Source organism: Panthera leo, chromosome C1 (assembly GCF_018350215.1).
Source record: "Panthera leo isolate Ple1 chromosome C1, P.leo_Ple1_pat1.1, whole genome shotgun sequence".
NCBI lineage: Eukaryota > Metazoa > Chordata > Mammalia > Carnivora > Felidae > Panthera > Panthera leo.
In genome coordinates this window covers 116,061,778-116,087,606 of record NC_056686.1, presented here as the reverse complement: position 1 = coordinate 116,087,606, position 25,829 = coordinate 116,061,778, and the positions used below count along the sequence as shown (strand labels likewise).

The window sequence follows — 25,829 nt, the reverse complement described above, 5'->3', positions numbered from 1 at the left end:
GCGTGCAGCACAGTTAGTCCCCAAGCAGTACTTAGTGTGAGGAACACTGGCTTTCGCCCACCTGCTCCGAACACACTGCTCCCAAAGCGGCATCATTGGGCAAGAAGGCTGATTCTGGCTAACATCAAGTTACCCAAGAGGAGGAGAGTTCTGGCCCTGAGAGAACAGATCTGGACCTGAAGGGACAAGAAGGGGGCAGGGGATCTAGTCCTGAGAACAAGGAAGTGGCCCAGATCCAGGTGAGGGCTGGAACGAGGCCTGGAGCTTTCTCCACCTCCTCCTCTCAATACGCTCAGCGTCTACCCCTCCCACCTCCCATCCAAGTACTAACCAGGCCCGACCCTGCTTAGCTTCCGAGATCAGACGAGATGGGGCGCGTTCAGGGTGGTAAGGCCGTAGACTTCCCTCCTAAGTTTCAAACAACTTAGGAGCTCTAACAGAGGTAAATGCCCCAAAGTGGGTCTCAGGAAAATATAAGTGATGAACAGACTTAAAGGCATAACCTCACTAGCTGTTTTAAAGTCCCATTTCCTTAGTTACTATAGGAGACCCCAAGAAAGGTTTTAAACAGGACAGGCAGGTGGTGGTAAGAGCACACGTGAAATGTTAAATGCAGCATATCACTATGTACATCACACATAAATGATTCGGACTTCAGGTTTTTAAAATACAGAAAGAATGGCATTATACCCCTAACATCATGGGCATTTTGGCACTGTGATTCCAAAACCCACAATGACAATCACAAAGGGTAAAGTGCTCAGTTTAAAGGGGTCGGGAAAGATAGAAAACCTCTCGCTTGAAGACAGGTCTAAAAGCTCAAATAACACAGGTCTTCGGAGAGAAAAGCAGCAAAGCGAGGTACATACGCAGACAGAGAATTCTGCCAAGCACTGTGGAACACGTCGCACACTCAGGTTATTCACACCTGATCTCAGGAAGCACAGCCTCAATGGCGGGGCTAATCCACACAAATGGTAAAAGGAGCTGTGATACAAACTCGGGCCTCTGATCCCAATGTCTGAGACTTCAGTAGAGCCCTGCAGCCTTTCAAGCAATCTAAAATAGAAACTTCTGGAGCGCCTGGGTGGCTCAGTCGGTTAAGCATCTGGCTCTTGATTTCAGCTCAGATCCTGATCTTGTGGTTCGTGGGATCCAGCCTCACATCAGGCTCTGCACTGACAGCAGGAAGCCTGGTTGGGATTCTCTCTCTCTGCCCCTCCCCTGCTCGTGCTCTCTCTCTCTCTTTCTCTCTCTCTCAAATAAATAAACTGTAAAATATGAATTTCTCTGACAAACTTCATAATTCCCCCAGTGGTCACACCCAAGCCACCTGCCCTGAGCCAAGCTTCATTCCTTTAGGGCAACCTGTCCTCCTTACTCCATCCCTTGACATGAGGTTTACTGAGTGGGGGCCACCATTTTCTTACACTGCCACAACTACCTGGCCACCATGAGTGGGTCAAGGGTTTGGGGACTCAAGCTGGGGAGGGGAGGGGTGTGGTTGTAATCCAAGCTGGAGAAAGAGAGACTCTTTCTTCTGATGGTGAAGCTACAAGATGTGAACTGGACCCACAGTGGGACATGAGTGCAACACAGAAAAGAAGCCACTGGCCAGACAGAAGCAGAGACCTCCCCCACCCGAGTCACCAGTGCTGTCTCCACAGTAATCTCAACCACCACTGTGGGTGTGACTTGCCCCAATAATGCACCTTTTCAGCCTAAACTGCTTTGAACTCAAATCCTGTTCAACATAAAGTTTATCTGACTCCCTTCCCATGATCAGAAAGGTTAATATCAGTCCTTTTCTTTGCAAAGCTGTTTAAAAAAAAAAAAAAATGCCTTAGAATCATATGAAGAATCAAATAAGATCACACACCTATCCCTCGCTGCCCAACAAAACCAAAATTACCATCTACTTGGCATTACTTAGTGTCTCCCAACACAGAACAGTTAAGATGAGCTGACATTTAGGTTACAAGAGGTGTGAAAGCACTTGGGAAAAGGAGAGGAACATTCCAAAAAATGGACTATGATGGTTCCCCCCACCCCACAACTCTCTTGGGACATAAATCAATATTGTTCTCATTCTGTGTAGAAAAAAGATAACCTAATGGGAATAAAATGACAGACAGACCTAATTTCTTTAATCCAGCAAAGTGGACTTTGTCAAGGTATCAGGGTTTCCTTCACCGAACTACAGACATTTTCTTCTCTGCTCATGTTTAAGAAGACAAAACCTTTTTCCGTCAATCTTTTAAAGGGGAAATGAGATTGGGGTGCCTGGCTGGCTCAATCAGAAGATCACACGACTCTTGATCTCGGGGTCCTGAGTGTAAGCCCCACACTGGGAGTAGAGAGTGCTTACATAAATAAAACTTTAAAAAATAAATAGAGGGGAAATGAGATTAACAAAAATAAAATGATGTGCTTCACATCCTCTCTATCAAGTGCTGCTCTAGCTACACAGAGATATTCTGCCCATGAAAACAGAAGGCTGTCCAAAGAAACGGTAACACCCACAGGTGGTACTGAAGCACACACTCTTGCACCACCGCTGGGCGCGCAATCTGGCCCACTCTGACCCAGCAATTCAGGCTGAAAGGTTTTCAGAATGGTCAACACACACGCATGCACGCATGCGCACACACACTCACGAGCGTGAACATATGTACACTCAGTGATGTTCAGTGCTTATAACAAACAAAAAACAAACCTAGAAACTGCCTGTGTTAGCAACCAACCATGGATAAAGAAATGATGGCTAACCATTCACAGAAGAGAGTAATACATTAAAGTTATATTAACTCATAAGTGATCTAATTTACTGATGTGAAAAAATCATCGTGACATACACGTAACCAAAAAAAAAAGCTCACAAAATAGCATGTGTAGACTAAATGAAAGAAACTAGACACAAAACACACACACACGCATACAGAACATGTATAGTATGAGCAGCCTTACATAAATATTTTTTCCATCTTTTTTCTACCAATATAAAAATAAACTAGTTATGGCAATAGACTGTGACTGATCTTCAATTTTTTCATTTTAACTTTATATTCAGAAGTTTTATTAGTTGGTTCTTGATCATATAACAGGCACATATCACTTTTACCATAAGAAAAACAAAATTATTTTTCTAAATCAGCATTTGCAAATACTTCAATTAGGCAGCCTCAAGAAAAGTGTTTGACAGGGGCGCCTGGGTGGCTCAGTCGGTTAAGCGTCCGACTTCGGCTCAGGTCATGATCTCATGGTTTGTGAGTTCAAGCCCCGCGTTGGGCTCTGTGCTGACAGCTCAGAGCCTGGAGCCTCCTTCAGATTCTGTGTCTCCTTCTCTCTCCCCCCACCCCTCCCCCCTTTGTCTCTTTCTCTCTCACAAAAATAAACATTAGAAAAAAAAAATTAAAGAAAAAAAGAAAAAAAAAGAAAAGTGTTTGACAGAAGAGATTCATAAATATGGAGAACAAACTGAGGGTCACTGGAGGGGTTGGGGGGGGGGGGGGGGGAATGGGCTAAATGGGTAAAGGGCATTAAGGAATCTACTCCTGAAATCATTGTTTCACTATATGCTAACTAATTTGGATGTAAATTTTAAAAAATAAAAAATTAAATTAAAAAAAGTGTTTGAAAAAAAGATGTTCCCAAGATACATATGTAAATGTATCAAAGCATACAAGGCTTAAGACCCTCTGCCAAAGTAAGTCAAAGACAAAAATTTTCCTAAATGTTCCTCCAAATTATTTGGTATTTTTTTCTTAAAATGTCTTCTCCAATTAAATTTCTTTATTGTTTATTCTTGAGACAGAGAGCGAGAGCGTGAGCAGGGGAGGCGCAGAGAGAGAGGGAGACACAAAATCCAAAGCAGGCTCCAGGCTCCGAGCTGTCAGCACAGAGCTCGATGAGGGGCTCAAACTCACAAACTGCAAGATCAGACCTGAGCTGAAGTCAGACACTTAATTGACTTGAGCCACCCAGGCGCCCCAAAATGTCCTCTCTAATTAAAAAAAAAAAAAAAAAATGCATCATGCAGGAAAAGAACCTTTTTCCATAAGGTTACCCACAGTCAATAAATTGCATCCTGAAGCCTGAAACCTTGAGGACTTCTCAAATTCACCCCAGTCCTTCATATACCCAAGCTAACAGCAAAACCCCCTGACCCTGTCCTCCTCTCTAATGCCCTTACTCCAGTTTGCTTCTCCCCTCTCCCCCTGGTATTAGCCCACGCCACTTTCATTACACCCCTAACTCCTAAGGCAGTCGTTAGCACCCAGCAGTCCTTTGATGTCTTCCACTGCCCCTAGAGTCAGTCCCAAGGTCCCACTATCTCTCCAGGCTCCTCTACCCAGGACCTTGCTCAGCCCCACTAGTGTAGGATCTCAGAACACTACCTCCATTAATGTCACCTGCAACATGCTTCCTCGTGGAGCCCACTGAGCCATCTCTCTTCCCTCACACAAGAGTCCTAAGAGATGCCTGGCTGGTTCAGTCAGTAGAGCGTGAGACCCCTGATCTCAGGGATCAATATATATTAAAATACACCTTACAAATATATATTGTAATATGAATATGTACCAATACCTATTTTTTAAACAAAGAATCCTAAGGGCCATTCTTCCACAAAGCGCTTAAGGATGATTAAACAGAGATGGGGCGAATGCCAGAGATGGGTGGTTATGTGTTCGGCTCTTGGTTTCGGCCCAGATCGTGGTCTCACAGTTCATGAGTTCAAGCCCTGAGTCAGGCTCTGCACTGACAGTGTGGAGCCTACTTGGGATTCTCGACCTCTCTCCCTCTGTCTCTGCACTGCCCCCCCCTCCACTCACACTCTCTCTCTCAAAATAATTTTTTTTTAAAGGATGATTAAACAGACTCCTACCAGCCACTGAACTTGGCACGAAGCACTTCCTCCCCATTTATGACATTTTCCCCCTTAGTCCAAAGCACAAGCTGGTGGATTCTGTCCACAGGAAGTACAGCAAAATAACCTAGATCTCACTCAGTACTGTCTTCTGTTTCATGTTTTCTATGCTCTGCTTTTTCCCTCTCCTGCAAAGTGTCCTTTAATATCCTAAATCCAGGAAGATGTCTTGCTATTATCTGCCTTTCTGTATCCCGTGCACAATCGTTATGAAAACATAGAGCCGACCATCTCTCCATTACTGCTAGCCCAAACCAAACTTCATCACATCATGCGTCTTATAGGTTCACAAATCATTAGACTACCTTAAATTCTTTACGAGTATAAATGTATCTAAATGAGACTAATTTGAAAAAGTTTTTCTTTCTTCACAGTACTTCCTTTTGGGGATAACTATCAAAATATACGCTTAATTCCTGCTATACAAACAGACATAGGATGTATATTTCAAAAATATTTGGAGCCAACTAATAAATGAAGAAATGATGGAATCAGAAAGTCACCCTATGGCAGACAACACAGTAATAATTATTTTTGGCAAAATATATCAATGGATGCTAAAACTGGTAGGTGAAAGTTTGGTCAAAAACAGGGTATTTACATAGTCGCAAAGGACCTCCCCATAAGATACCTATTCATTATAAAAGACAAATCAAAAATAAAAATAGCAACTTTCGGAAGCTACCTGGCAAAGACCTCTTTCACCAGGGAAGAGAAAGACACCGTGTCTCTCCTGATATGATGCACAGAGTACACCTGCATGGTATTCGGCCCCAAAGGCACAACCTCAATCTAATCATGAGAAACATTCAAGCTCAAATCGAAGGGCTGTACAAAATAAATGTGCTCTTCCAAAGTATTAAGAGAGACAAAGGCAAGACTGATGATGAACCACCTCAGATTTAAGAAGACTATCCAGATGAGAACCAAATTCAACTGTGGTTCTGGACTGGATTGTGGACAAGAAAACTGTTCTTGCCTTTGCTACACAGGACATTAGGAAGACAACAGGTGAGATGTGAATAAGGCTCACAGATGAGACAGATCTTCCTCTACTGATCCTACTACTGACTTAAGATAACTGTGCTAAGATGACATAAGCAAATGTCCTTGTTTTTAGGAAATACATGCAAGTGTTTAAGAGCAACAGAGCACTGTGTCTACAACTCACATTCCAACGGTCCACAAATGATCATAATATGCGTGCATACACAGACAGAAAGACAAAACAAATGTGAAGGGTTAACACTGGGATCTGGGCGAAACTACATGAAAGTTCTCTGCACTATTTTCTGAAACCTTCCGATACGTCTGAATATTTTCCAAAATAAAAGAGTATTTATTTATGGTCATGAGTCTACTAGGACCAAAGAACTGTTTTAAATATTAACCTTAAATATTTGGGTTTCTCATTAAAGTACAAAATGAGTTGCTTATCTCTCACTCAGGACCCAGTCTCCTAAAGCAATCACCGTGAACTCCGGGGTGAGTCCTTACACTCTATTCTATACACTCCAGTAGAAATTATTAATACTGCTGCAACATTACAAAAAAGTGGCATTGCACATGGATTCAGATGTGGGCTCTAAGTCAAACTACTCAAATTAAAATCCGCCTCTCACACTTTCTAGTTATGTGACTCTCTTCACTCTCTTAGGCAGTTTCCCCAACAACTGCAGAATAGGACTAATCACAAGACTTTTCACGTAGTACCTACGTCATAATTTGATGAGGCAGCAGATGCGAAGCATTTAACGGTTTCTGGCCCATAACGGGCACTTAAGAAATGTTAGCTATTGCGGTGCCTGGGTGGCTCAGTCAGTTGAACGTCCACCTTCGGCTCTGGTCATGATCTCACAGTTCATGAGTTCGAGCGCCACACTGGGCTCACTGCTGTCAGCACAGAACCTGCTTCAGATCCTCTGTCCCCCCTCTCTCTGCCCCTTCCCTGCTTGCACTCTGTCTCAAAAATAAATAAACCTTATAAATAAGTGAATAAATAAATGGATAAATAAATAAATAAATGTTAGCTATTAGTAAACATTAGCTGTCATGTATAGATTCATCCGCCTCATTTTTGGCTCCATTTTCTCACCCCAGCTGTTTCTTTTTCTTTCTGCTGTGACATTCAATTTAAGATTTCTTCTATTATACATATCCTTATTTAAATTTTAGCTTTCTAAATTAGCAAGGCAAAGTATTGTAAATAAAAATAAAAACAACCCTGCTAAACCCTCCTAAGAGGGGTCCTCAACCGGTAGGTTTTAAAGTTGTGTTTGTTTTTTTTTTTTAATGTTTATTTATTTCTTTTGAGAGAGACCAAGAAAGCCGGCCGGGGGAGGGGCAGAGAGTGAGGGAGAGAGACAGTCCCAAGCAGGGGGATTCTGACCGCACTGAGCACAGGGCCCAATACAGGGCTCGAACCCACGAACCACGAGACCATGACCTGCACCAGAATCAAGAACTGGGTACTTAACCAACTGAGCCACCCAGGCACCCCCACCAGTAGGCTGTAAACTCACCCTTGGATTTCTCCAACAGCTGCTGCTCTGCTCTTGGTTATCAATAGTGCACAGCTCTTCACTACGAAAGATCCAAGGCCGGCAAGGACTACGGGAAGGTAGGCAACCTCAGCCCCATGAGCAAGTCCACTTTCTACATATTTTCTCTCCATAACTACATAATGTCTGCACTGTCTTCCTTTCACTGACCACATGCTACACACTAATCACTACTGGCACCTTATGTACACTGGCTCACTGAATCCACATAACGCTGTGTACATGAGGGAGGTTACCTGCTCAGAAGTCAAAGCTGCAGAGCCAGCACAGGAATCCAGACTATTCACAGTCAAATCTGAAGTATTTCCGACACACTCTGATGCTCTTGCATATAATATAAACACGTATTTCGAAAGAAGTGCATTAATTACATACATCAAACGTACCATTTTTACTTGACGATCCACGAAATTTTCTTGAAATAACTTTTCCTGACGTGTTTCTGCTTTTGCTTAGTACTGCTCACTATAGCTTTTCTACTTACAACACCAGAGCCATCTACCTTTTCATTTTGTTTTAATGTTTATTATTTATTTTTGAGAGAGAGAGACAGAGACAGAGACAGAGACAGAGTGTGAGCAGGGGAGGGGCAGAGAAAGAGACAGACACAAAATCCAAAGAGGTTTCCAGGTTCTGAGCTGTCAGCACAGAGCCCGATGCGGGGCTCAAACTCACGAACCATGAGATCATGACCTGAGCCGAAGTTGGAAGCTTAACCGCCTGAAGCCACCCAGGCGCCCCGAGACATCTGTCTTTTTAAAACATACCCCAAGAGGATTAAGAGTACACTTATCTTGATAAGCGCTGAGTAATACATGAACTGCTGAATCACTATATTGTACACCTGAAACTAATGTAACACTATGTTAATTACACTGGAACAAAAATAATAAATGAATGAATGACTGCCAGAAGCGGGGGAGCAAAATGGGTGAAGGGGAGTAGGAGGTAAAGGTTTCCAGTAGTGGAATGAATAAATCATGGGAATAAAATGTATTCATGGGGAATATAATCCATGATGTTGTAATAGTGTTGTATGAGGACAGTGTAGCTACACTTGTCAAGAGTACAGCATAGCGTATAGAGAAGTTTAATCACCATGTTGTGCACCCGAAATTAAGATAACATTGTGCACCAACTATACTTTTTTTTTATTTTTGAGAGAGACAGAGAGAGAGAGAGCGCAAGTGGGAGAGAAGGGCAGAGGGAGAGATCGAAAGGGAATCAAGCGGGCGCAGGGCTCAGTCCCACAACCCTGGAATCACAACCTGAGCTGAAATCAAGAGTCAGGTGCCAACCAACAAGTCACCCAGGCTCCCCTAAGAAGATTTTTTTAATAAATGTTTCATAAAACGTAAATGCTGGAAGGAAGGAAGGAAGGAAGGAAGGAAGGAAGGAAGGAAGGAAGGAAGGAGAGAAGGGAGGGAGGCCGCCCCGAGAAATGCAGATCTTACAACCAATGAACAACACTTGCAGGGACAAACTCTGGGAGAAATGAACAGCCTCTGAACGGAGGCATGGCTTAATGGCAGCACCCAGCAGACTGCCAGAAAAAGAAACAGAAGTCACTTCATCTGAATCCAATAATCTTTTCTGGCTCTCCCCTCAAGGACACACAGGGGGAAGTAAAAACCTCAATGAAAGCCAAGGTTGTAGCGACAGAGGCCAGGGAAACGAGAGGAATCTCCCTTATCTGTCAACACCTTCCTTCCCTCACGCCTATCAAGGGCACCTGATCCAGGGCAGAGGTAAAGAAGCTTAAGGCAAGACTAAATCTTCCATGGTCTACAGAGATGGTGCTGCCCAGAGAGGAGGAACAAGAAAGGAAGTGAGGCTTCTCTGAACGCTAGAAACATGTTCCTTTCTTTTAGGGGCGCCTGAGTGGTTCAGTCGGTTCAGCGTCTGACTCCATTCTGGCTCAGGCCATGATCTCACAGGTCATGCTGAGTGTGGAGCCTCCATGGGATTCTCTCCCTCCCTCTCTCTCTGCCCCTCCCCAACTGTGCTTTCTCTCTCTCAAAATAATTTTTTTTTAATTATAAAAAAAAAGAAAGAAAGAAAACACATTATTTTTGATTCTTCATAGCCCTGTGTAATTCTACCTCACCATCATGGGCTCTCCAACTAAGCAAGCCCTAACATTTCTTTTCTTCTCCACCCTACAGCATTTATAGACACTCCTATGATAGACACTCCTAAGATATCCTAATGATATCTTATCCTACACTGTCCATTGTCTTCTCACCTGCCTTACCCCTGGTCCCCAGTTAGACCATAAAGACCATATCAGGGCAGAGACAAAAGAAGCCCTAGGTTAACAGAGAACCTAAAATTTCAAATACAAAGCAGTCTGGCATGGGCCTTGAGACAAGAGTGCACTGGGATGAAGTCCGCATGTCCCAAACTTAGAGCAAGACTGCCCAGGCACCGGTAGCACGGTCAGGGTGCAGACGGAGCCCGATGGTCCCCACCGGACACCCAGCCCCCACCGCAGTATCTGGCACATCATAAGTGCTTAATTAACTTCCGCTGTTGCATGAGCACCTGGGGTCAAGTCCCAAAAACCTTGGTTACTAGCTCTGTCACCTTGAACAAGTGATTTGACTTCCTTGAGCATCAGTCTCCTCATCTGGAGAATGTAATCAACAGTATCTAACTCATATGGTAACTAGAAGGTAAAAATGAATACATATTTAACACAATTTCTGGTACGCAGTAAATGTCCCATAATCATAGGTTATCATTATTAGTCTACAATAATATATACAGGTCCACAAATCACTTATCCAAAACTCTGGCTGCCAGGGGTGCTCTGGAATACAAAATTTTTCAGGTTTTACATGGGTAAGGTAATACACACAGCTACACATACAAGACAGGAAATATATATAGAATGTATAAGGTGGGGAGAGAATATATATATATATTATATATATATTATATATATATATATATAATATGATAGACACATATCTATAATATGATAGACACTCCTAAGATATCCTAATGATATCTTATCCTACACTGTCCATTGTCTTCTCACCTGCCTTACCCCTGGTCCCCAGTTAGACCATAAAGACCATATATATGTGTCTATATATATATATATTAAACAGTATGTAGGGCAGCCCACAATCAAACATGAGTATTTCTGCTGTGAAACACACCCTGAGCAGGTGAATCAAGACTGCACATAGTTTCAGGTCAGTTGACTCTGGGTCAAACAACAAATGAAAATCACTACGTTTGGGGCTTCAGGGATTTGGGAACTGTGGAGAAAGGACTGCGGGACTGTACTCACAAAAAGCACGTGGTCCCCACCAAGCCCACTAAACGTGCAGGTGCCTGCAAATGTAAGGTGTGTGGGGCTGCCCGGCTGAATGGAAGGTGTCAGCACCAGGGAGGGGTGCACAGCATCGTGCTCCCTCATTCTCCCCAGCTGCCGGAGCCCAGGCAGCCTCTCTGGGTCAGATCACTCTTTCCTTTCATCCCTTCTCACCTACACAAGAGAGAAGGGGAAGGAAAACTCAACAGTGGCTGGAGGTTCGGGCAAAAATCTACTCCACCATCTTCCTCGTTCTTCAAGTTTTACTAAAGGAAGAGACCAGATCAAGGAGGGCGGCCGTATTCAAAGTTTGGGGATTTATTTTTAATGTCCGAGTAATCTAGAAAACAAACAAGAGTCTCTCCTCTCCTTCTGTGTCTCCCACAGTCACTGTGACAACAAAGAACACTTAGTAAATGCTTCCAGGTTGAACAGCACCCCACGGTGTAGCCCTGGTGTTCTGGATGTATGAGGGCCTTATTCGGATAACCAATTCCTCAATCCCCAGGATGACTTCTATTACCAAAGAAAGTCCAAGGCCAACTCACAAAAAAATGATCAGTGATAGGCTAACAGAATGCAAACTGATCATAACAGGAGTCTGAGTGAGAGAAGGCTACAAAGGGCAAGTTTTCTCAAAATTCAGATACAGCGCTTCAAAAACAAACCTGTAAGAATGCTCTCCCCATTCCAAAAATCACATGCAAATCATAAACCTTACTCTTTCCTCAGATGAATCATGAATGGTTCTCACCAGTAAAGAAAAAGCATTTATACATAGTAGGGGCTTGATGTTTTAGTTTGGGGGCTGGCAAATTACGGTCCATGGGCCAAACTGGCCCTCCATCAGTTTCTGTAAATTAAGTTTTATCGGAACACAGCCATATCCATTCATCTGCGTGTTGCCTGTGGCTGCTCTCACACTATACGGACCCAAACTATTTACATATTTGTGAGAAGACCATTTGGCCCACAGAGCCTTAAGTATTTACTATATGGCCTTTAAGAAAATTTGCTGACTGTGTTCTTATGAGAGCGGCAGAGGCTAGGAATCAGGAAGACCTACAGTGAAGCCCCAGTTCCATAATCGCTAGTAGAAATTATACCTCAAAATTCATGTACAAAATCAGGGTACCTCAGTTACTTCATGTACAAAATCAGGGTACCACCATCTACCTTGCAGGGGTGCTGCGAAGATTAAACAGGTAACATCCCAGACATACGGTAACTGAGCAATAAATAGCAGCTATTAAACTGCAATTAATGCCAAATACAAATTTGCTTACCACTTTAAGAAATAATCAAATGTCGGGGAGCCTAGGTGGCTCAGTCGGTTAAGCGTCCGACTTCAGCTCAGGTCATGATCTCACGCTCCGTGAGTTCGAGCCCCGCGTCCGGCTCTGTGCTGACAGCTCAGAGCCTGGAGCCTGCTTCAGATTCTGTGTCCCCCTCTCTCTCTGCCCCTCCCCCACTCACACTCTGTATCTCTCTCTCTCTCTCTCTCTCAAGAATAAACAAACATTAAAAAAAAAATTTCTTTTAAGAAATAACAATACTCAAGTACTATTGTTTTAAAAGACTAAAATTGTTTCCCTTTTCTCCTATCCTTTTAGTCCTTAACTTAAAAAAAAAAAAAAAATTCAAGAAGCCAAGCTGCAAAATTTTAACGTAAAGTGAATCCTTTCAATCCATAATATATAAAACATGTCAAGGGACACCTGGATGGCTCAGTCAGTTAAGGGTCCAATCTCAGCTCAGGTCATGATCTCATGATCCGTGGGTTCGAGCCTCATGTCAGGCTCTATGCTACCAGCTTAGAGCCTGGGACCTGCTTCAGATTCTGTCTCCCACTCTCTCTGCCCCTCCCCGGCTCATGCTCTGTCTCTCTCTCTCTCTCTCTTAAAAATAAATAAACATTAAAATTTTTTTTAAAAAAACATATCAAATAAAACTGAAAATGCACGTCAGGCTCTGAGAAATCCTGATCTATAATTTTAAAAGGGTGGGGGAGAGGTCTAAAAGGTAAGTTTCCAGATTTTGGTAAAGCCCCCAGGAGTACTTGCAGAACAGTCTAAGCTCCCAGGTTCACCCAAGAAACCAGTATTCATTGAGCACCTACTGTGTTCCAAGCTCCGGGCACCAGGTGTGCAAAGGGCAGTGTCATCACACTCAGACAGTTTATTAAGAAAGGGGGTGCTCACTACCATGTAACATTAGAACCATATGACATGGCCCAGACCACAAAGCCATCGGTATGAAGTCATATAAGGTATTAGAGCTTGGAGTCCCGATTACCTAGTCAAACACCTGCACTGCAGAGACAGGTAAAGTGATTTGTCCATGATTACATGCAAGTCAGTAGCAAATGTCATCTCGCTGACTTCTTCCCACCAAGCTGTCTTTCTTAAAAATTCCTTTGTGAAAGGTCAAGTCTTAATCTTTCAAGCTTTTGTGACCCGGAAGACGCTATTCTGAAAAAACTACCCAACCTTCAAGCACCTTGGATTCCTCCAGGCAGTGTTACCATGTTCTTCTGGCTTCCCACCCAGTCCGGTGGGTCTCCCACCTGTACTGTACTGCTCCCAATCTACTGTACTGTAAAACCCTTTGCTTGTTGATCTGTGCCAGACTATGAGCTCCTCAGAGGCAGGATCCAGTCTTGACACCGACTGCTAACGTCTGAGTGCTTGTTATGGGGCAGGAGCGGGACAACTTTATACACTCCTTCATTTAGTGCTTATAATAATTCCGTTATCCCAACACCGTAGATGAGGGAACCGGAGCCCGAGAGGTTAAGAGCTCACACGGTACAGCAGACTCTGTGGGCTACTTATTTAATAGCCATATTACCTCAGTCCCATCCCCAACTTCCTCCTTCAATCCATAATATATATAAAACCTGAGTTTTGTACACCAACAGCAGTCTGCTATTGCACAGTCAGTATAGTGCAGTTGGAGCCAATCTCTGTTTCATTGTCTGCCTTTATGGAACTGAACACTTAGGGAGTGCTTGTTCACTCACCGACCCAGTACTTGTTGAGCAGGAGTCTGACAGGGCTCAAATATCCCCCCTCCTTCACATGGCCACATGCTTCACTCCAAGGAGGCCGGACTCTTAAGATCAGGAGGTCAAGCGTGATGGTAGACAATAATCATGGACACCCATCCACTTTCCAGTGACGCTGGGGTGGGCAGGCAAAGCCATTCTGGCCAATTTGATGTATAAGAGTCTGCTGGGAGCTTCTGAGAAAGACACAAGCAGACACTCTCCTTCCCTGGACATTGCTTTAGCTACTGCAGGTTTCTTAAATTCTTACAGAAAATCACCCGACGTCCATACAGTGGCTTTAAGCCAATGAGTCAGACTTCAGTTACTCTCACCCAAAAGCATCATAATGTGCACACAAAGCAGCGGAACTGTGATCCAAACACAGATAAGGTGTCTCTAGACTAGACCCTCCACACCTCTCCTGTAACACTCCCACCATCCAGCACCAAGGCTGAGCACATAAGCAGCACGTGTAACTTCAGCTAAATGAAGAAACAGGTGAATGAAATAGAAGTTAAGCTCACCTTTCAGAGACAGGATAACTTTTATGTGCAGTTGTAAGTAAAATATTAGGGTCCTAGGTCCCTTAATGAGTATAAAGCCTACTGACTCTTAGAGGAGACCAAGGTTTAATGCATTTGGAAAACAAGAGTCTGTAAACACCAGTTTCCAGGTCCAAACCAATCTCAGAAAACCGGGTCAATGAAAAAGGCACAAGAGATTCTGTTTCTCATGGGCTCCCTTCACAATGTTAATAGCACTTATTAGGAGTCATGCTGATGCCCCAGTCTTCCACCCCAATCTTGACCCAAAGGGTCAAACTGAAAGAGAGAGGAAGGGGGAGGGGACAGGTAGAGAGAATGACATCTCTTCAGTGCTTCAAGTCCCGTCTTTATTCATGAAAGCTCAGTCCTTGAACGGGTAAAACGGTCATTTGGGTCTTCGGACCCCTGCCTCCACCCACTACCCACCAAAGGCACATGCCCACCTTGATCTTTAGAAGCTGAAGGATCGCCTCCAGGCCATTGCATACAGGTTGCAGAAGAGTCCTTGGCAACCCATACTATTTCTGGCCAGGTACCTAGGCCAACTTCAACACAGTGACCTGAAGGTAGAATGCTCCACATACTATAGCCAATTCTATCCCCCATAGGAAACCAGTGAATACATTTGCTTTTCCTGAAGGGCCACTCACCAACATCTCATGACCCATTCACTGCAAGATACAGCATTCGCTTTAACTTCAAGGCTGCAAATGCCTGTAAACTTTCCAACACAAGAGCCTCTCTTTACGTGTTCACTTGGCCTTCTCTCGAAGTGCTAAAGCATAAGGATTCTTTCAATCTCCAACAAGAATCAGAGTAAACTCTACTTGCTTCAGAATGAAATGTCCAAAAGCCACAACCAGAGTGTCTTACTGGAGGCCAAAGAATCCTGCTCATCTCTCCCAGAGGAATCCTTTCTCCTAAGGACCAATTCGGACCCACCAAGGCAGCCCGGCCACCTATATAAGTGCCTCCCAGAGCACGACTTACCTTGTAATTGCTAGAGTTCACCCAAGAGGTAGCGAGCCCATCCACAAGTTTATCTAACATGGTCTGGTCATGCTCAAGGTCAGCAGACTTCTGTTTGTCTGAGAAATAGTCTATAAGTTCTTGGCCAACCTGCAGTCGTTTCCCCACATCCTTCTGCAACACCTGTGCCAGGCAGGACTCCATGCGAGGCTCCATGGTGGAATTCAAATCCAGATCCAGCAGAAGCTAGAGGGCAGTCAGGGTGACACCCTCCCAGTAAACGTACCCGGGAGGTTGCCTCTTTGTTCGCTGAGGGTTACTAAGAGCCTGTGTTTCAAAGATGCAATCCGGGGAATGGCAACAATGCACCATGTGTGTCTGAAGAGCAGCTGGTAGGATATTAAAAGTCCAATTTAAATAACTAGCAGGAGATAAAGGAGTGAGTGGCAGAGCAAGGTTCTACTCTTGGGTCTGAAATTCTTCATAATTCAGCAGTCCATTCTGAAAAGTAAAAGAGAGCGACAAATCAGCACAGATAACGTAACATTCAAATGTTTTGAAACATTAAACCACAGACAAAGCAATTCGCGCTGCAGAATCATTTACAATCACAAGTGGACTGAGAAGCATGAACGTTTGGCAACCATATCAGAATAACATCATTATTATTTTTATCAGGAAGAACATGGAAACCCAAAGCAAAGAGCCAATGAGCTACACAGTTGGTAGGTTGACGTTTTTCACAATTTTCCAGCTTGTAAATACGCCAGTCAGGAAAGCAGTCTTCTGCTTCAGCTAGCATATTTATTCATGGCTTCAATTTTGCTTCCCACCAAAAACTTAACCCCACTCTGCGTGTGAATCACTGTAGGTACCGTAGCTTACTCTTACTGCCTTACTCTGAGTTTTCTAAAAAACCCACTGCCGGAAATGGGGTGGGCGCCATAGAAAGACCACTGACCAAAGTGGCTGGCCTGGTAATGGGAACCAAAGACAGCATCTCCATCAAACTTCTTGCTCAGGAGCTTTACAACAGGGTGAGCAGTCATCCCTGCCTCGTCATCCTCCCTCCAAGAAAGAAAAGGGAGTGATGGGCGTGGGGGGGACAGGGAGAGGAGAAGAGGGAACAGGCTCACATTCTGATCACTTACGGACAGTATCCTCAGCTGACAACAGCACCATTTGGGCCTGGTGTTTTTATAAAATCAGGAGATCTCAAAATCATGTTTGAGGGCAAAACACATGATTCGAGAAAAGTTACACTAGCACTGTTTTCATCAGACTGAACAAGTTGAACAGTGAATCTATAGCTGCTGCAGCAACTGTACACATTTATTTCTTATGCAATTTCTCCTTGCCTTCCAACCTAACAAGAGCCACAGAAAACCTGTCTTCCAGATGCAGCACCTCCCTGACGCTGCAGGAACGAGAAGTGATCCGCACATCAGCAGTAAGTCCCAGCTCTCAGGGGTTCTAGCAGGTAAATATGGACTTATAAATCAAGTAAAATTAAAATTCTGCACAGAATAATTCTTCCAGTCTGAGCACAGCGATTCTTTCCCTTTCTGACATCACCTCATCCGTCCCTACCCTCGGTATAAAAAGCACAATGCGATGGGGCGCCTGCCTGAGTGGCTCAGTCGGTTAAGTGTCCGACTTCAGCTCAAGTCATGTTCTCATGGCTCGTGGGTTCGAGCCCCATGTTGGGCTCTGTGCTGACAGCTCGGAGCCTGGACCCTGCTTCGGATTCTGTGTCTCCCTCTCACTCTGCCCCTCCCCTGCTCATGATCTGTCTCTCTCAAGAATAAACAAACATTTAAAAAACAAAAACAAAAAAACAGCACAATGCACTTTCTGAGTTCTAGAATCAGAGACTTCTGACACCGGCAGTAATCATTCAAGTCGAGTCATTCAATGAGGAAGACCCTCCTTCAAAGTCCCTGACACATGACTGATTACCCATCTTCTACATGCATGGTGCTGGAGGCAGGACGGCCCTCGAGAAGACCCTGCTTCATACGGCAGAGGAGAAAGCCGCTCTCCATCACTTCCACACCGTGGTACTGATCCCTCCTTCATAAGAAGGACCTTCAAATACATAAAAGCGTCTATTACCCTTTATTCCAATTTTTAAGCCAAACAAAATAACCACAGCTCCTTAATCAGCTATGTTGAGCTTTATAAAGGAGGCATCAGTGATACAGGAAAACTGGACAAACAGAACCTTTTCTTTCTCAGTCCAATATCAGCCCAAGAAGCAAATCAAACAAGATTGGGCTTGTGGTGGATTAAAAATGGCCACAAATTCTTTGCTTCTCCTCCCTCATCAAGGTGGGGCCTAAGTCCTCTCCCACAGTGACTCTGGGGTTGGCCCTGTGACTTGCTTTGGCCCGTGGGGAACCAGCTGCTGCAAAAGGAAGCAGAGATTTGAGAGGCAAGTGCGGCCGCCCACCCTTAGAATGCTGCCCAGGGCCCGCCATGCTGGGAGGAAGCTCCTGGAACCCGAGAGGCCATGTGGAAGGCAAGCAGCACGCTCCAGCCGACGGTCAGAAGCAGCCGCCAGACGTGGGAGTGAGTCCGTCAGGGACCACTTAGCCATTTCAGTCATCATCTGACTGCAGCTACACAAGTCTGAGGAGACAAGCAAAAAACCACCCAGCCAAACCACAGATTCTAAGAGGTAACATCTCGTTGTTGCTGTAAGCCACAGGTCTGCAGTGGTTTGTTACACACCAGTAGATATCAGATGCACTCTGCCCTCCCCCAAACATCTATCTTTCCTTCTCAGTGAAAACAATCTCCTATCCTTTACTCCTCCGAGGGCCTAAAATCAACGGACACTAACCAATAATGATAATGATCACACAACTTTGAAGCCTCTACTTGAGGTGTCAAGTTCAATGCCAGATGATGTATATGGACTGCCTTTAATTCTCCAACCAACTGTAAAAAGTACGTACTAGCATCCCTATTTTACTGAGGAAACTGAGTAAAAGTACAGGTAAGTAAATTTCTAAGGCCACATGGCCACTTAGTTTCCTCTCCCCACCTTCAAACCCTTGTGATTACAAGCGTGGCCTAGTTCTGTTCTCACTCAGGGAAAGGAGGTCAGACATCATGCTCAGCTAGGAAGTAACAGGCAAGAGAATGCGGTCTCCATTGCTGGGAGAGGAATGATTCTGTTCATTTCAGCCTCTCTATAATTTTTAAAATACATATTATATATAAAAAGCTCCCCTGCCCTAAGAATTGTATAGGATTTCCAACAAATAAAAGTATATGCTTCTTGAGGGTAATTATGCAATAAAGGCTTAAGATAGTCAAAAGTAGGTCACAAACTCCTATGTACAAAACCCACAGAATGAAAGACACTGTTAGTCCCTAAGCGTTAAGCAGATTGGGTCCTATCTATTCTTTTTCTCCTTAACTTAAAAAAAAAGGGGGGGGGGGGGCGCCTGGGTGGCTCAGTCGGTTGAGTGTCCGACTTCGGCTCAGGTCATGATCTCTCGGTCTGTGAGTTCGAGCCCCGCATCGGGCTCTGTGCTGACAGCTCAGAGCCTGGAGCCTGCTTTGGATTCTGTGTCTCCCTCTCTCTCTGACCCTCCCCCGCTCATGCTGTTTCTCTGTCAAAAGTAAATAAACATTAAAAAAAATTTTTTTTTAAAGTAACTGATACTCTCGAGCATTTTCTCCATCTCTGCTTTCAGAAGCATTCAGGGAATATCAATCACATAGTCCCAAATTCACAAGGTACAAAAGTATAAAACCTCCCTCCCACTCCTGCCCCCCAGCCACCTAGTTTCCCTAACAGCAAATAATGTCACCAGTTTCCTGTGTACCCTTGCAGAGATATTTTTAGTGACCCAGGTAAATAAATATGTGCCTTTCTCCCTGTACCCCCTGGGAATTTTCTAAACCAACAAAAACACCAGCAAAACTTCATACAGCAACAGACTTATACAAAAACATTCTTTAAAAAAAAAAAACACGTTATATTAAAAGATGCAGAAAATAGAATATAAACAAACGGGGGGAGGAGGAGGTAAGACATCTCTTCCTTCCACCCACATCCTGTCCAGGCTCTCTACCAGGGAAAAGCCCAACAAGGAAACACGTCTCAAGTTAACCCAGAACCTGCAGTCCCAGAGGTGACCCATGGTTAGACCAAATAAAAACCAGGTCTGTTATGCGCAAGGCATTGCTGGAAGGCACGGGGACGCGATAAACAGGACTCAGCACTTGCCCAGAAAGACCTTACGAACCGGCACAGCGTCTGTTCACGATGGGTCATCAGTTCTGAAATCATCATTTGAGGGTGCGGTGTCGCACAGAGGACTACCTGACAGTAGTGCTAGTGTTAGGAATTACTCAGACTGTTGGAATGAGTAAGTCACGGGGATGAAAGTGACAGCGCAGGGAATACAGTCAGCAGCACTGTGTGGAGACAGACGGTGGCTACCCTTGTGGGGAGCACCAGCATAATGTACAGACTTATGCAATCACTATGTTATACACCTGAAACCGATTTAACATTGCGCGTCAACTGTACTTCAATTAAAAACAAAAACAAGGGGCGCCTGGGTGGCTCAGTCGGTTGAGCCGACTTCAGCTCAGGTCATGATCTCGCGGTCTGGTCTGTGAGTTCGAGCCCCGCGTCGGGCTCTGTGCTGACAGCTCGGAGCCTGGAGCCTGTTTCAGATTCTGTGTCTCCCTCTCTCTCTGACCTTCCCCCGTTCATGCTCTGTCTCTCTCTGTCTCAAAAATAAATAAATGTTTAAAAAAAAACAAAACAAAACAAAAAAAACAAAAACAAAATGACTCAGAATGTAACACTATTTGTAAGTTTAAAAAAAAGTCCCACTTGCACACATTTTCCAAAATAATAAGAGAATGTAAAAATGATACAAAAGAAAAGGCAGGTGAGGTTAGAATGGCCAACTACCTTTCCTCCTCTTGATGTATCACGCTAAGTGCTCTCCTTGAGCAAGATCTCACCACGAAAGCCATGGGGCCACTAGACCTTACTGTATCAGTCCCTGGGAAAAGGGACACATGCCAGGTGTTTCCGAAAAAATGCCCCAACTCCTCTTAAACTCCTCCTCCCCAACTGCAAAGGGCTCTTCCATTCCCCAGCATCACCCTTCTCTGCCCCCGCTACGGTATAAGCATCTCAACTTTTTCCTGCCGCATCATCTTGGTCTATACCGGGGACGGGGAGGGGGGGGGGGGGTAGTAACAATAAGAGGAGAAGCCCATGGCCCTACAGCCATTCTCCTTTGCAGTAGCCAGGAAAGTGGAAATTAACAGAGCAATGTTTATCAGAACAATAGCCCAACTGTGAGCCCAACTCTGCCAGGGACTAACAGGAAGAAGTTAAAAAATACCAGCTTCAACAAGAATGAAGAAACACACAATTAGACAGCCTGAGGTAATGAAAAGAGCAACAAAGTTTAAAATTCCAGCCTCTAGTCTTGACTGCCACTTCCTGAGTGGCACTGGGGAGAATGATGGCTCCTCATTCATTAAATAAAATTAAAAATGGAAAAGGTTTGCACGGGAAATTTTTAAAAACTGGCTCCTATCTCTGTGCGGCGCCTGGGTGGCTCAGTCAGGTAAATGTCCAGCTCTTGTCTTCGGCTCAAGCCATGATCTCACGGTTCATGGGTTCGAGTCCCACATTGGTTTCTGCACTGGCAGTGCAGAGCCTGCTTGGGATTTCTCTCTCTCTCTCTCTCTCTCTCTCTCTGCCCCTCCCCTGCTTGTGCCCTCTGTCTCTCTCTTTCTCTCTCTCTCAAAATAAATAAATAACCTTTAAAAAATTAGTTATCTCTATCCCCTTAATTATCATAACTACTCTACAGCACCTGCATACACAACCATGGAGGTGTATTAACAATGGAGGACCGGTGGGCAGGGATGGCAGAGAACCGAACCAACTCTAAGCTCTGCTCCGTAGACTTCTCCATAAGAGAAGTTACAAGCAGGACCATTTTTACCTAGTGGCTCAAAACAAGTTAATACTTCTCATGAGTCTGTGGGTTGGCTGGGCCCACCTAGAAGGCTCTTCTACTAATCTCGCCTGGGAGCATTCATGCCAGCTTCACCTGGGTGCGAGTACACAACAGCATCACTCACATGGCTGAGAAACTGAGGCTAGCTGCTGGCTGGACCGCCTGCCACATATGATCTCCAACCATTCAGTGACAGAGGCTGCACTTCACTACAGAGTGGCTAGAGCGTTTCGAGGTAGCAAAGGGGGAAACTGCCGAGCCTCTCAAGGCCCAGAATCCAGAACCTGTATATCACTTCTGCTCCATCCAGCTAGTGAAAGCAAGTCACAAGGCCAGCCTAGATAAGTATGAGGAAATCAATTCTACAAATTTATAGGAGGAGCTACAAAATATTTTGGCCATGTTTTTCAGTCTAACACAGATGTATTCAATGGGTATTTGCAGAATAAATAAATGGATAAATAGATGGGATGAATACATTTGTACTGTTTATCCATTACCACGCTAATCTCAATTACTTGCATTGATTCAATTTATCATATATCACATCTCACCACAGAAAATACAAGAGAAGTTACTATAATCCATGAGTTGAAAATGCTTCCAACTTACTTGAAGAGAATGAAATGCACTCACAAAAAGCTTATCAATGTAAGAAGTCAATACAAACATAAGATGCACATTACAGTTCACAGGTGGAATGTTACACCTGCAAAATAAGGCATATGAAGGGGCGCCTGGGTGGCTCAGTCGCTTGAGTGTCCGACTTCGGCTCAGGTCATGATCTCGCAGTTCGTGAGTTCAAGCCCCGCTTCGGGCTCTGTGCTGACAGCTCAGAGCCTGGAGCCTGTTTCAGATTCTGTGTCTTCCTCTCTCTCTGACCCTCCCCACTCTCTGTCTCTCAAAAATAAATAAACGTTTAAAAATATATAAAAAATGAAAAAGTAAGGGATATAAATAAGTTCTGTGGTAATTCAGAGGGGTAACTCAGAAGGCGTGGAATGACCAAGTTAAAACTATATATGCTCATTAGGTAATCGGGTGCACTTAATAGGAGAAATGATAAAACTTAATGGGAGAGGGACGCCTGGGTGGCTCAGACAGTTCAGTGTCCGACTCTTGATTTCAGCTCAGATCATGATCTCACGGTCTGTGGGCGGTCTGTGGGACAGAGGCCCGAGTCAAGGCTCCACGCACTGATAGCGCAGAGCCTGCTTGGGATCCTCTCTCCGCCCCTCCCCCACTCGCACTCTCTGCCTCTCTCTGTCAAAATAAATAAACAAACATTTAAAAAAACAAACCAAAAGAAAACCTTAATGGGAGGGGCGCCTGGGTGGCTCAGTGGGTTCAGCGGCTCAGGTCATGATCTCATGGTTTGTGGAGCTGAGCCCTGCTCACATGCAGTCATGCTCCCACACTCACGCGCATGCGCTCTCTCTGGCTCTGAAAATAAATAAATAAACTTAAAAAAATAAAAACACTTAACAGGGAAGAAAAGCATAAGCAAATGAGGGCGGGAGATACTTGTGAACAGGTGAGGGAAGACGTGTGGTAAGGCAGAGACACTGAAATACTGTGAGGTACATAGGCCTCATTATGCCCATTTCAAAGACAAAGAAATGAAAGCTCAGAAAGGTTAGATAAAAAATACAAACACCTGCCCACAGTTTTAAAGCTAATAATGTCAGGCAGTAGTCAAAAACCAGAGCTGCCTAGCCTTAAGGCTTGTATTCTTTTTTTTTTTTTTAACTTTATTTATTTTGAGAGAGAGAGAGAGAGCATGAGCAGGGGAGGGGCAGAGAGAGAGAGAATCACAAGCAGGCTGTGCTCTGTCAGCACAGAGCCCGACGTGGGGCTTGATCCCACGAAAAATCAAGATCATCACCTGAGCCAAAATCAAGAGTCGGACACTTAACCAACTGAGCCACCCATGCGCCCCTTTTAGGTTTGTATTCTTTTTTTAATTAAAAAAAAAAAATTTTTTTTTAACGTTTATTTATTTTTGAGACAGAGAGAGACAGAGCATGAACGGGGGAGGGTCAGAGAGAGAGGAAGACACAGAATCCGAAACAGGCTCCAGGCTCCGAGCTGTCAGCACAGAGCCCGATGTGGGGCTCTAACTCACGGACTGCGAGATCATGACCTGAGCCGAAGTCAGACGCTTAACCCACTGAGCCACCCAGGCGCCCCTGTTTGTATTCTTAACACTTCACTACGACCCTCTACTACCACGTTGAAAATCCAAGGTACAGGCATTTAATAACGGAAACGTGAAAATGTTCAACAGCTATAGCAGGTGGGGCATAAAAAGTAGAGGAGTAGGAAACAAGAAATCAAATCACAAGTACTTAGGAAACTTTAGTAAACTAATATTCCTCATTATAGTATCAAGAGAGACAATTCAAACTAGCAGTACAGCAAAATAAATAGCCACATCGAAACTCTCCCTGGAAAATATGTGTAGAAAGCAGGCATGACATTTAAAAAGCCAACTCTAGAAGCCAGAAAGTGGCAGAATTTTACTCACATTAAGTCTTTAAAAGCAGTGTGTATCTACCTATAAGACAACGCTTTGAAATTAGCAGAATTTTATTGACATTAAGTCAAAAGCAGTGTGTTTCTATCAATAAGACAACCCTTCTTGGCGTTATAAGATTTTTATAACATGGTCTGAAATTTTTAAAAGACACTCTGCCTTGTCCTGCCAGCAGTGAATCTCTGTTCTCACTCTACCTGTGCCTTCTCCTCCCCCCCCCAGCCCCACCCATTTTCTGAGCCCACACAGTCACTCAGGGAACACTGAGTCCGTGCCTACGACGTGGCACGCATTGTACGGTGCTAACGACAGGAAAGCACAGAACGTAAGGCTTGGTCAAGCCTTCAAGGAGCCCCCTGCCCCAAAAGAAGGAAGAAACAGAAACACAAACAGCCGCGATGGTATCAGTAGTCTTTTTTTTTTTTAACGTTTTTATTTTTGAGACAGACAGAGACAGAGCATGAACGGGGGAGTGTCAGAGAGAGGGAGACACAGAATCGGAAGCAGGCTCCAGGCTCTGAGCTGTCAGCACAGAGCCCGATGCAGGGCTCAAACTCACAGACCGTGAGATCATGACCTGAGCCGAAGTCGGACGCTCAACCGACTGAGCCACCCAGGCGCCCCTCAGTAGGAGTCTTAAGCAGGATGTTTGTAGCAGGTGCTGCAGGTAGCAGAGAAAGGAGACAAGATGCCGCCTGAGGAAATTCAAGTGGGAATTTCAGGGACGGGGCAGGCAGGGCAGCTCACACCATGCCGATAGAGCACCCACTCTCCCAGCCAGCCCCACCTTTTCACTTGTCAGCCTGTGGTCACTGGCTCACAGCCCCTCGGCCTCCAGCCTCCCTGTCTCCCTCCCTCCTTCCCTGCCTCAACATCCTGCAATGGCCTCTCTTTTCAGACACCTCAGACCTCTACCCTTCCAGGTGTCTGTTCTCAGGTGTCAGCAACCCCTCTTTGTCTCTCAGCCCCCCTGACGTGTTCTGCAATCCCACTTTCCAACCACAACTGACCATCCTTCCAGCCCTTAGGCTCAAGCCCCTGGCTCCAGCCTCAATTCCATAAAACGCCTTCCCAATCTGACCTTCCTTAGTCTGGATTCAATTCCATGGGGATTTTAAGGGCTTGAAACTTTCAACTTTCTCTCCTGTGATAGCTGCCTCGTAAATCTGCACCCTGGAGGAACCAGACACACTTAACCAGCTGTCTTCTCACGCCTGCGGCAAACAGTCCATCACGCGGAAGGGAACACACGCACGTGCCCGATGGGTGTCATTTTACACTGATCATCTCAAACTTCACAAAGTATTCCAAACCAGCATCCTAATTCATGTTCTCCAGTAAGCTGGCCCACCCTTCTCTCCAAAACCACTTTCCCATCTTCTCCCCAAGCGCCCATGTACCCTGTCCTGCAGCCTACACCCGCCGGCCTCTTCGGATGTCAACCAGCTGCACTGACGTGCTTCCTGCTCACCCTAAAGCCCCTCTGATGCAGCTTCACTGGCCCCTGCCCCACCGGAGCTGCTCTCGTCAGGGTCATGGATAACCTCCATGCCGGCAAATCCAAGCAATACCCTTTCTAGACTTTCTAACTCCATCTCTCGGGAGCATTCCAAAGCTGGCCCCTCCATCCTTCATAAAAAATTTCCCATTTCCGTGAAAATAAACAGTCGTGCCTTCCTGCCACTTTTCTGGGCACACCTACTCGAATCTCTCTAACCATCTCTGCTCTGCTTCCAGAGCTGCTGATGGGCTCAGATCGATGCCTCTCATGCTCTAACCTTGCTCACTGCAGAACACTCAACATCCGTTCCCAGGAGTTTAAAAGCTTCCCGTGAACTGATGACTTCCAAATTGGCATCTCCAGGCCAAGTATTTGTGGACTCCCGTTGTACACCCTGACTCCTGC

At 44.8% G+C, this 25,829-nt stretch overlaps 1 protein-coding gene across 13 annotated transcripts in view; it reads right to left on the bottom strand.

The window, feature by feature from the left end:
- CLASP1 (cytoplasmic linker associated protein 1) overlaps positions 1 to 25,829 on the bottom strand; it is a 271,441-nt gene that overhangs the window by 218,903 nt on the left and 26,709 nt on the right. For all 13 annotated transcript variants that reach the window (XM_042954165.1, XM_042954159.1, XM_042954160.1 and 10 more), the window contains exon 2: positions 15,398 to 15,877. In XM_042954165.1, the coding sequence (XP_042810099.1) occupies positions 15,398 to 15,592 (195 nt within the window). In that variant the 5' untranslated portion in view covers positions 15,593 to 15,877. The remainder of the gene's footprint in view (positions 1 to 15,397; positions 15,878 to 25,829) is intronic.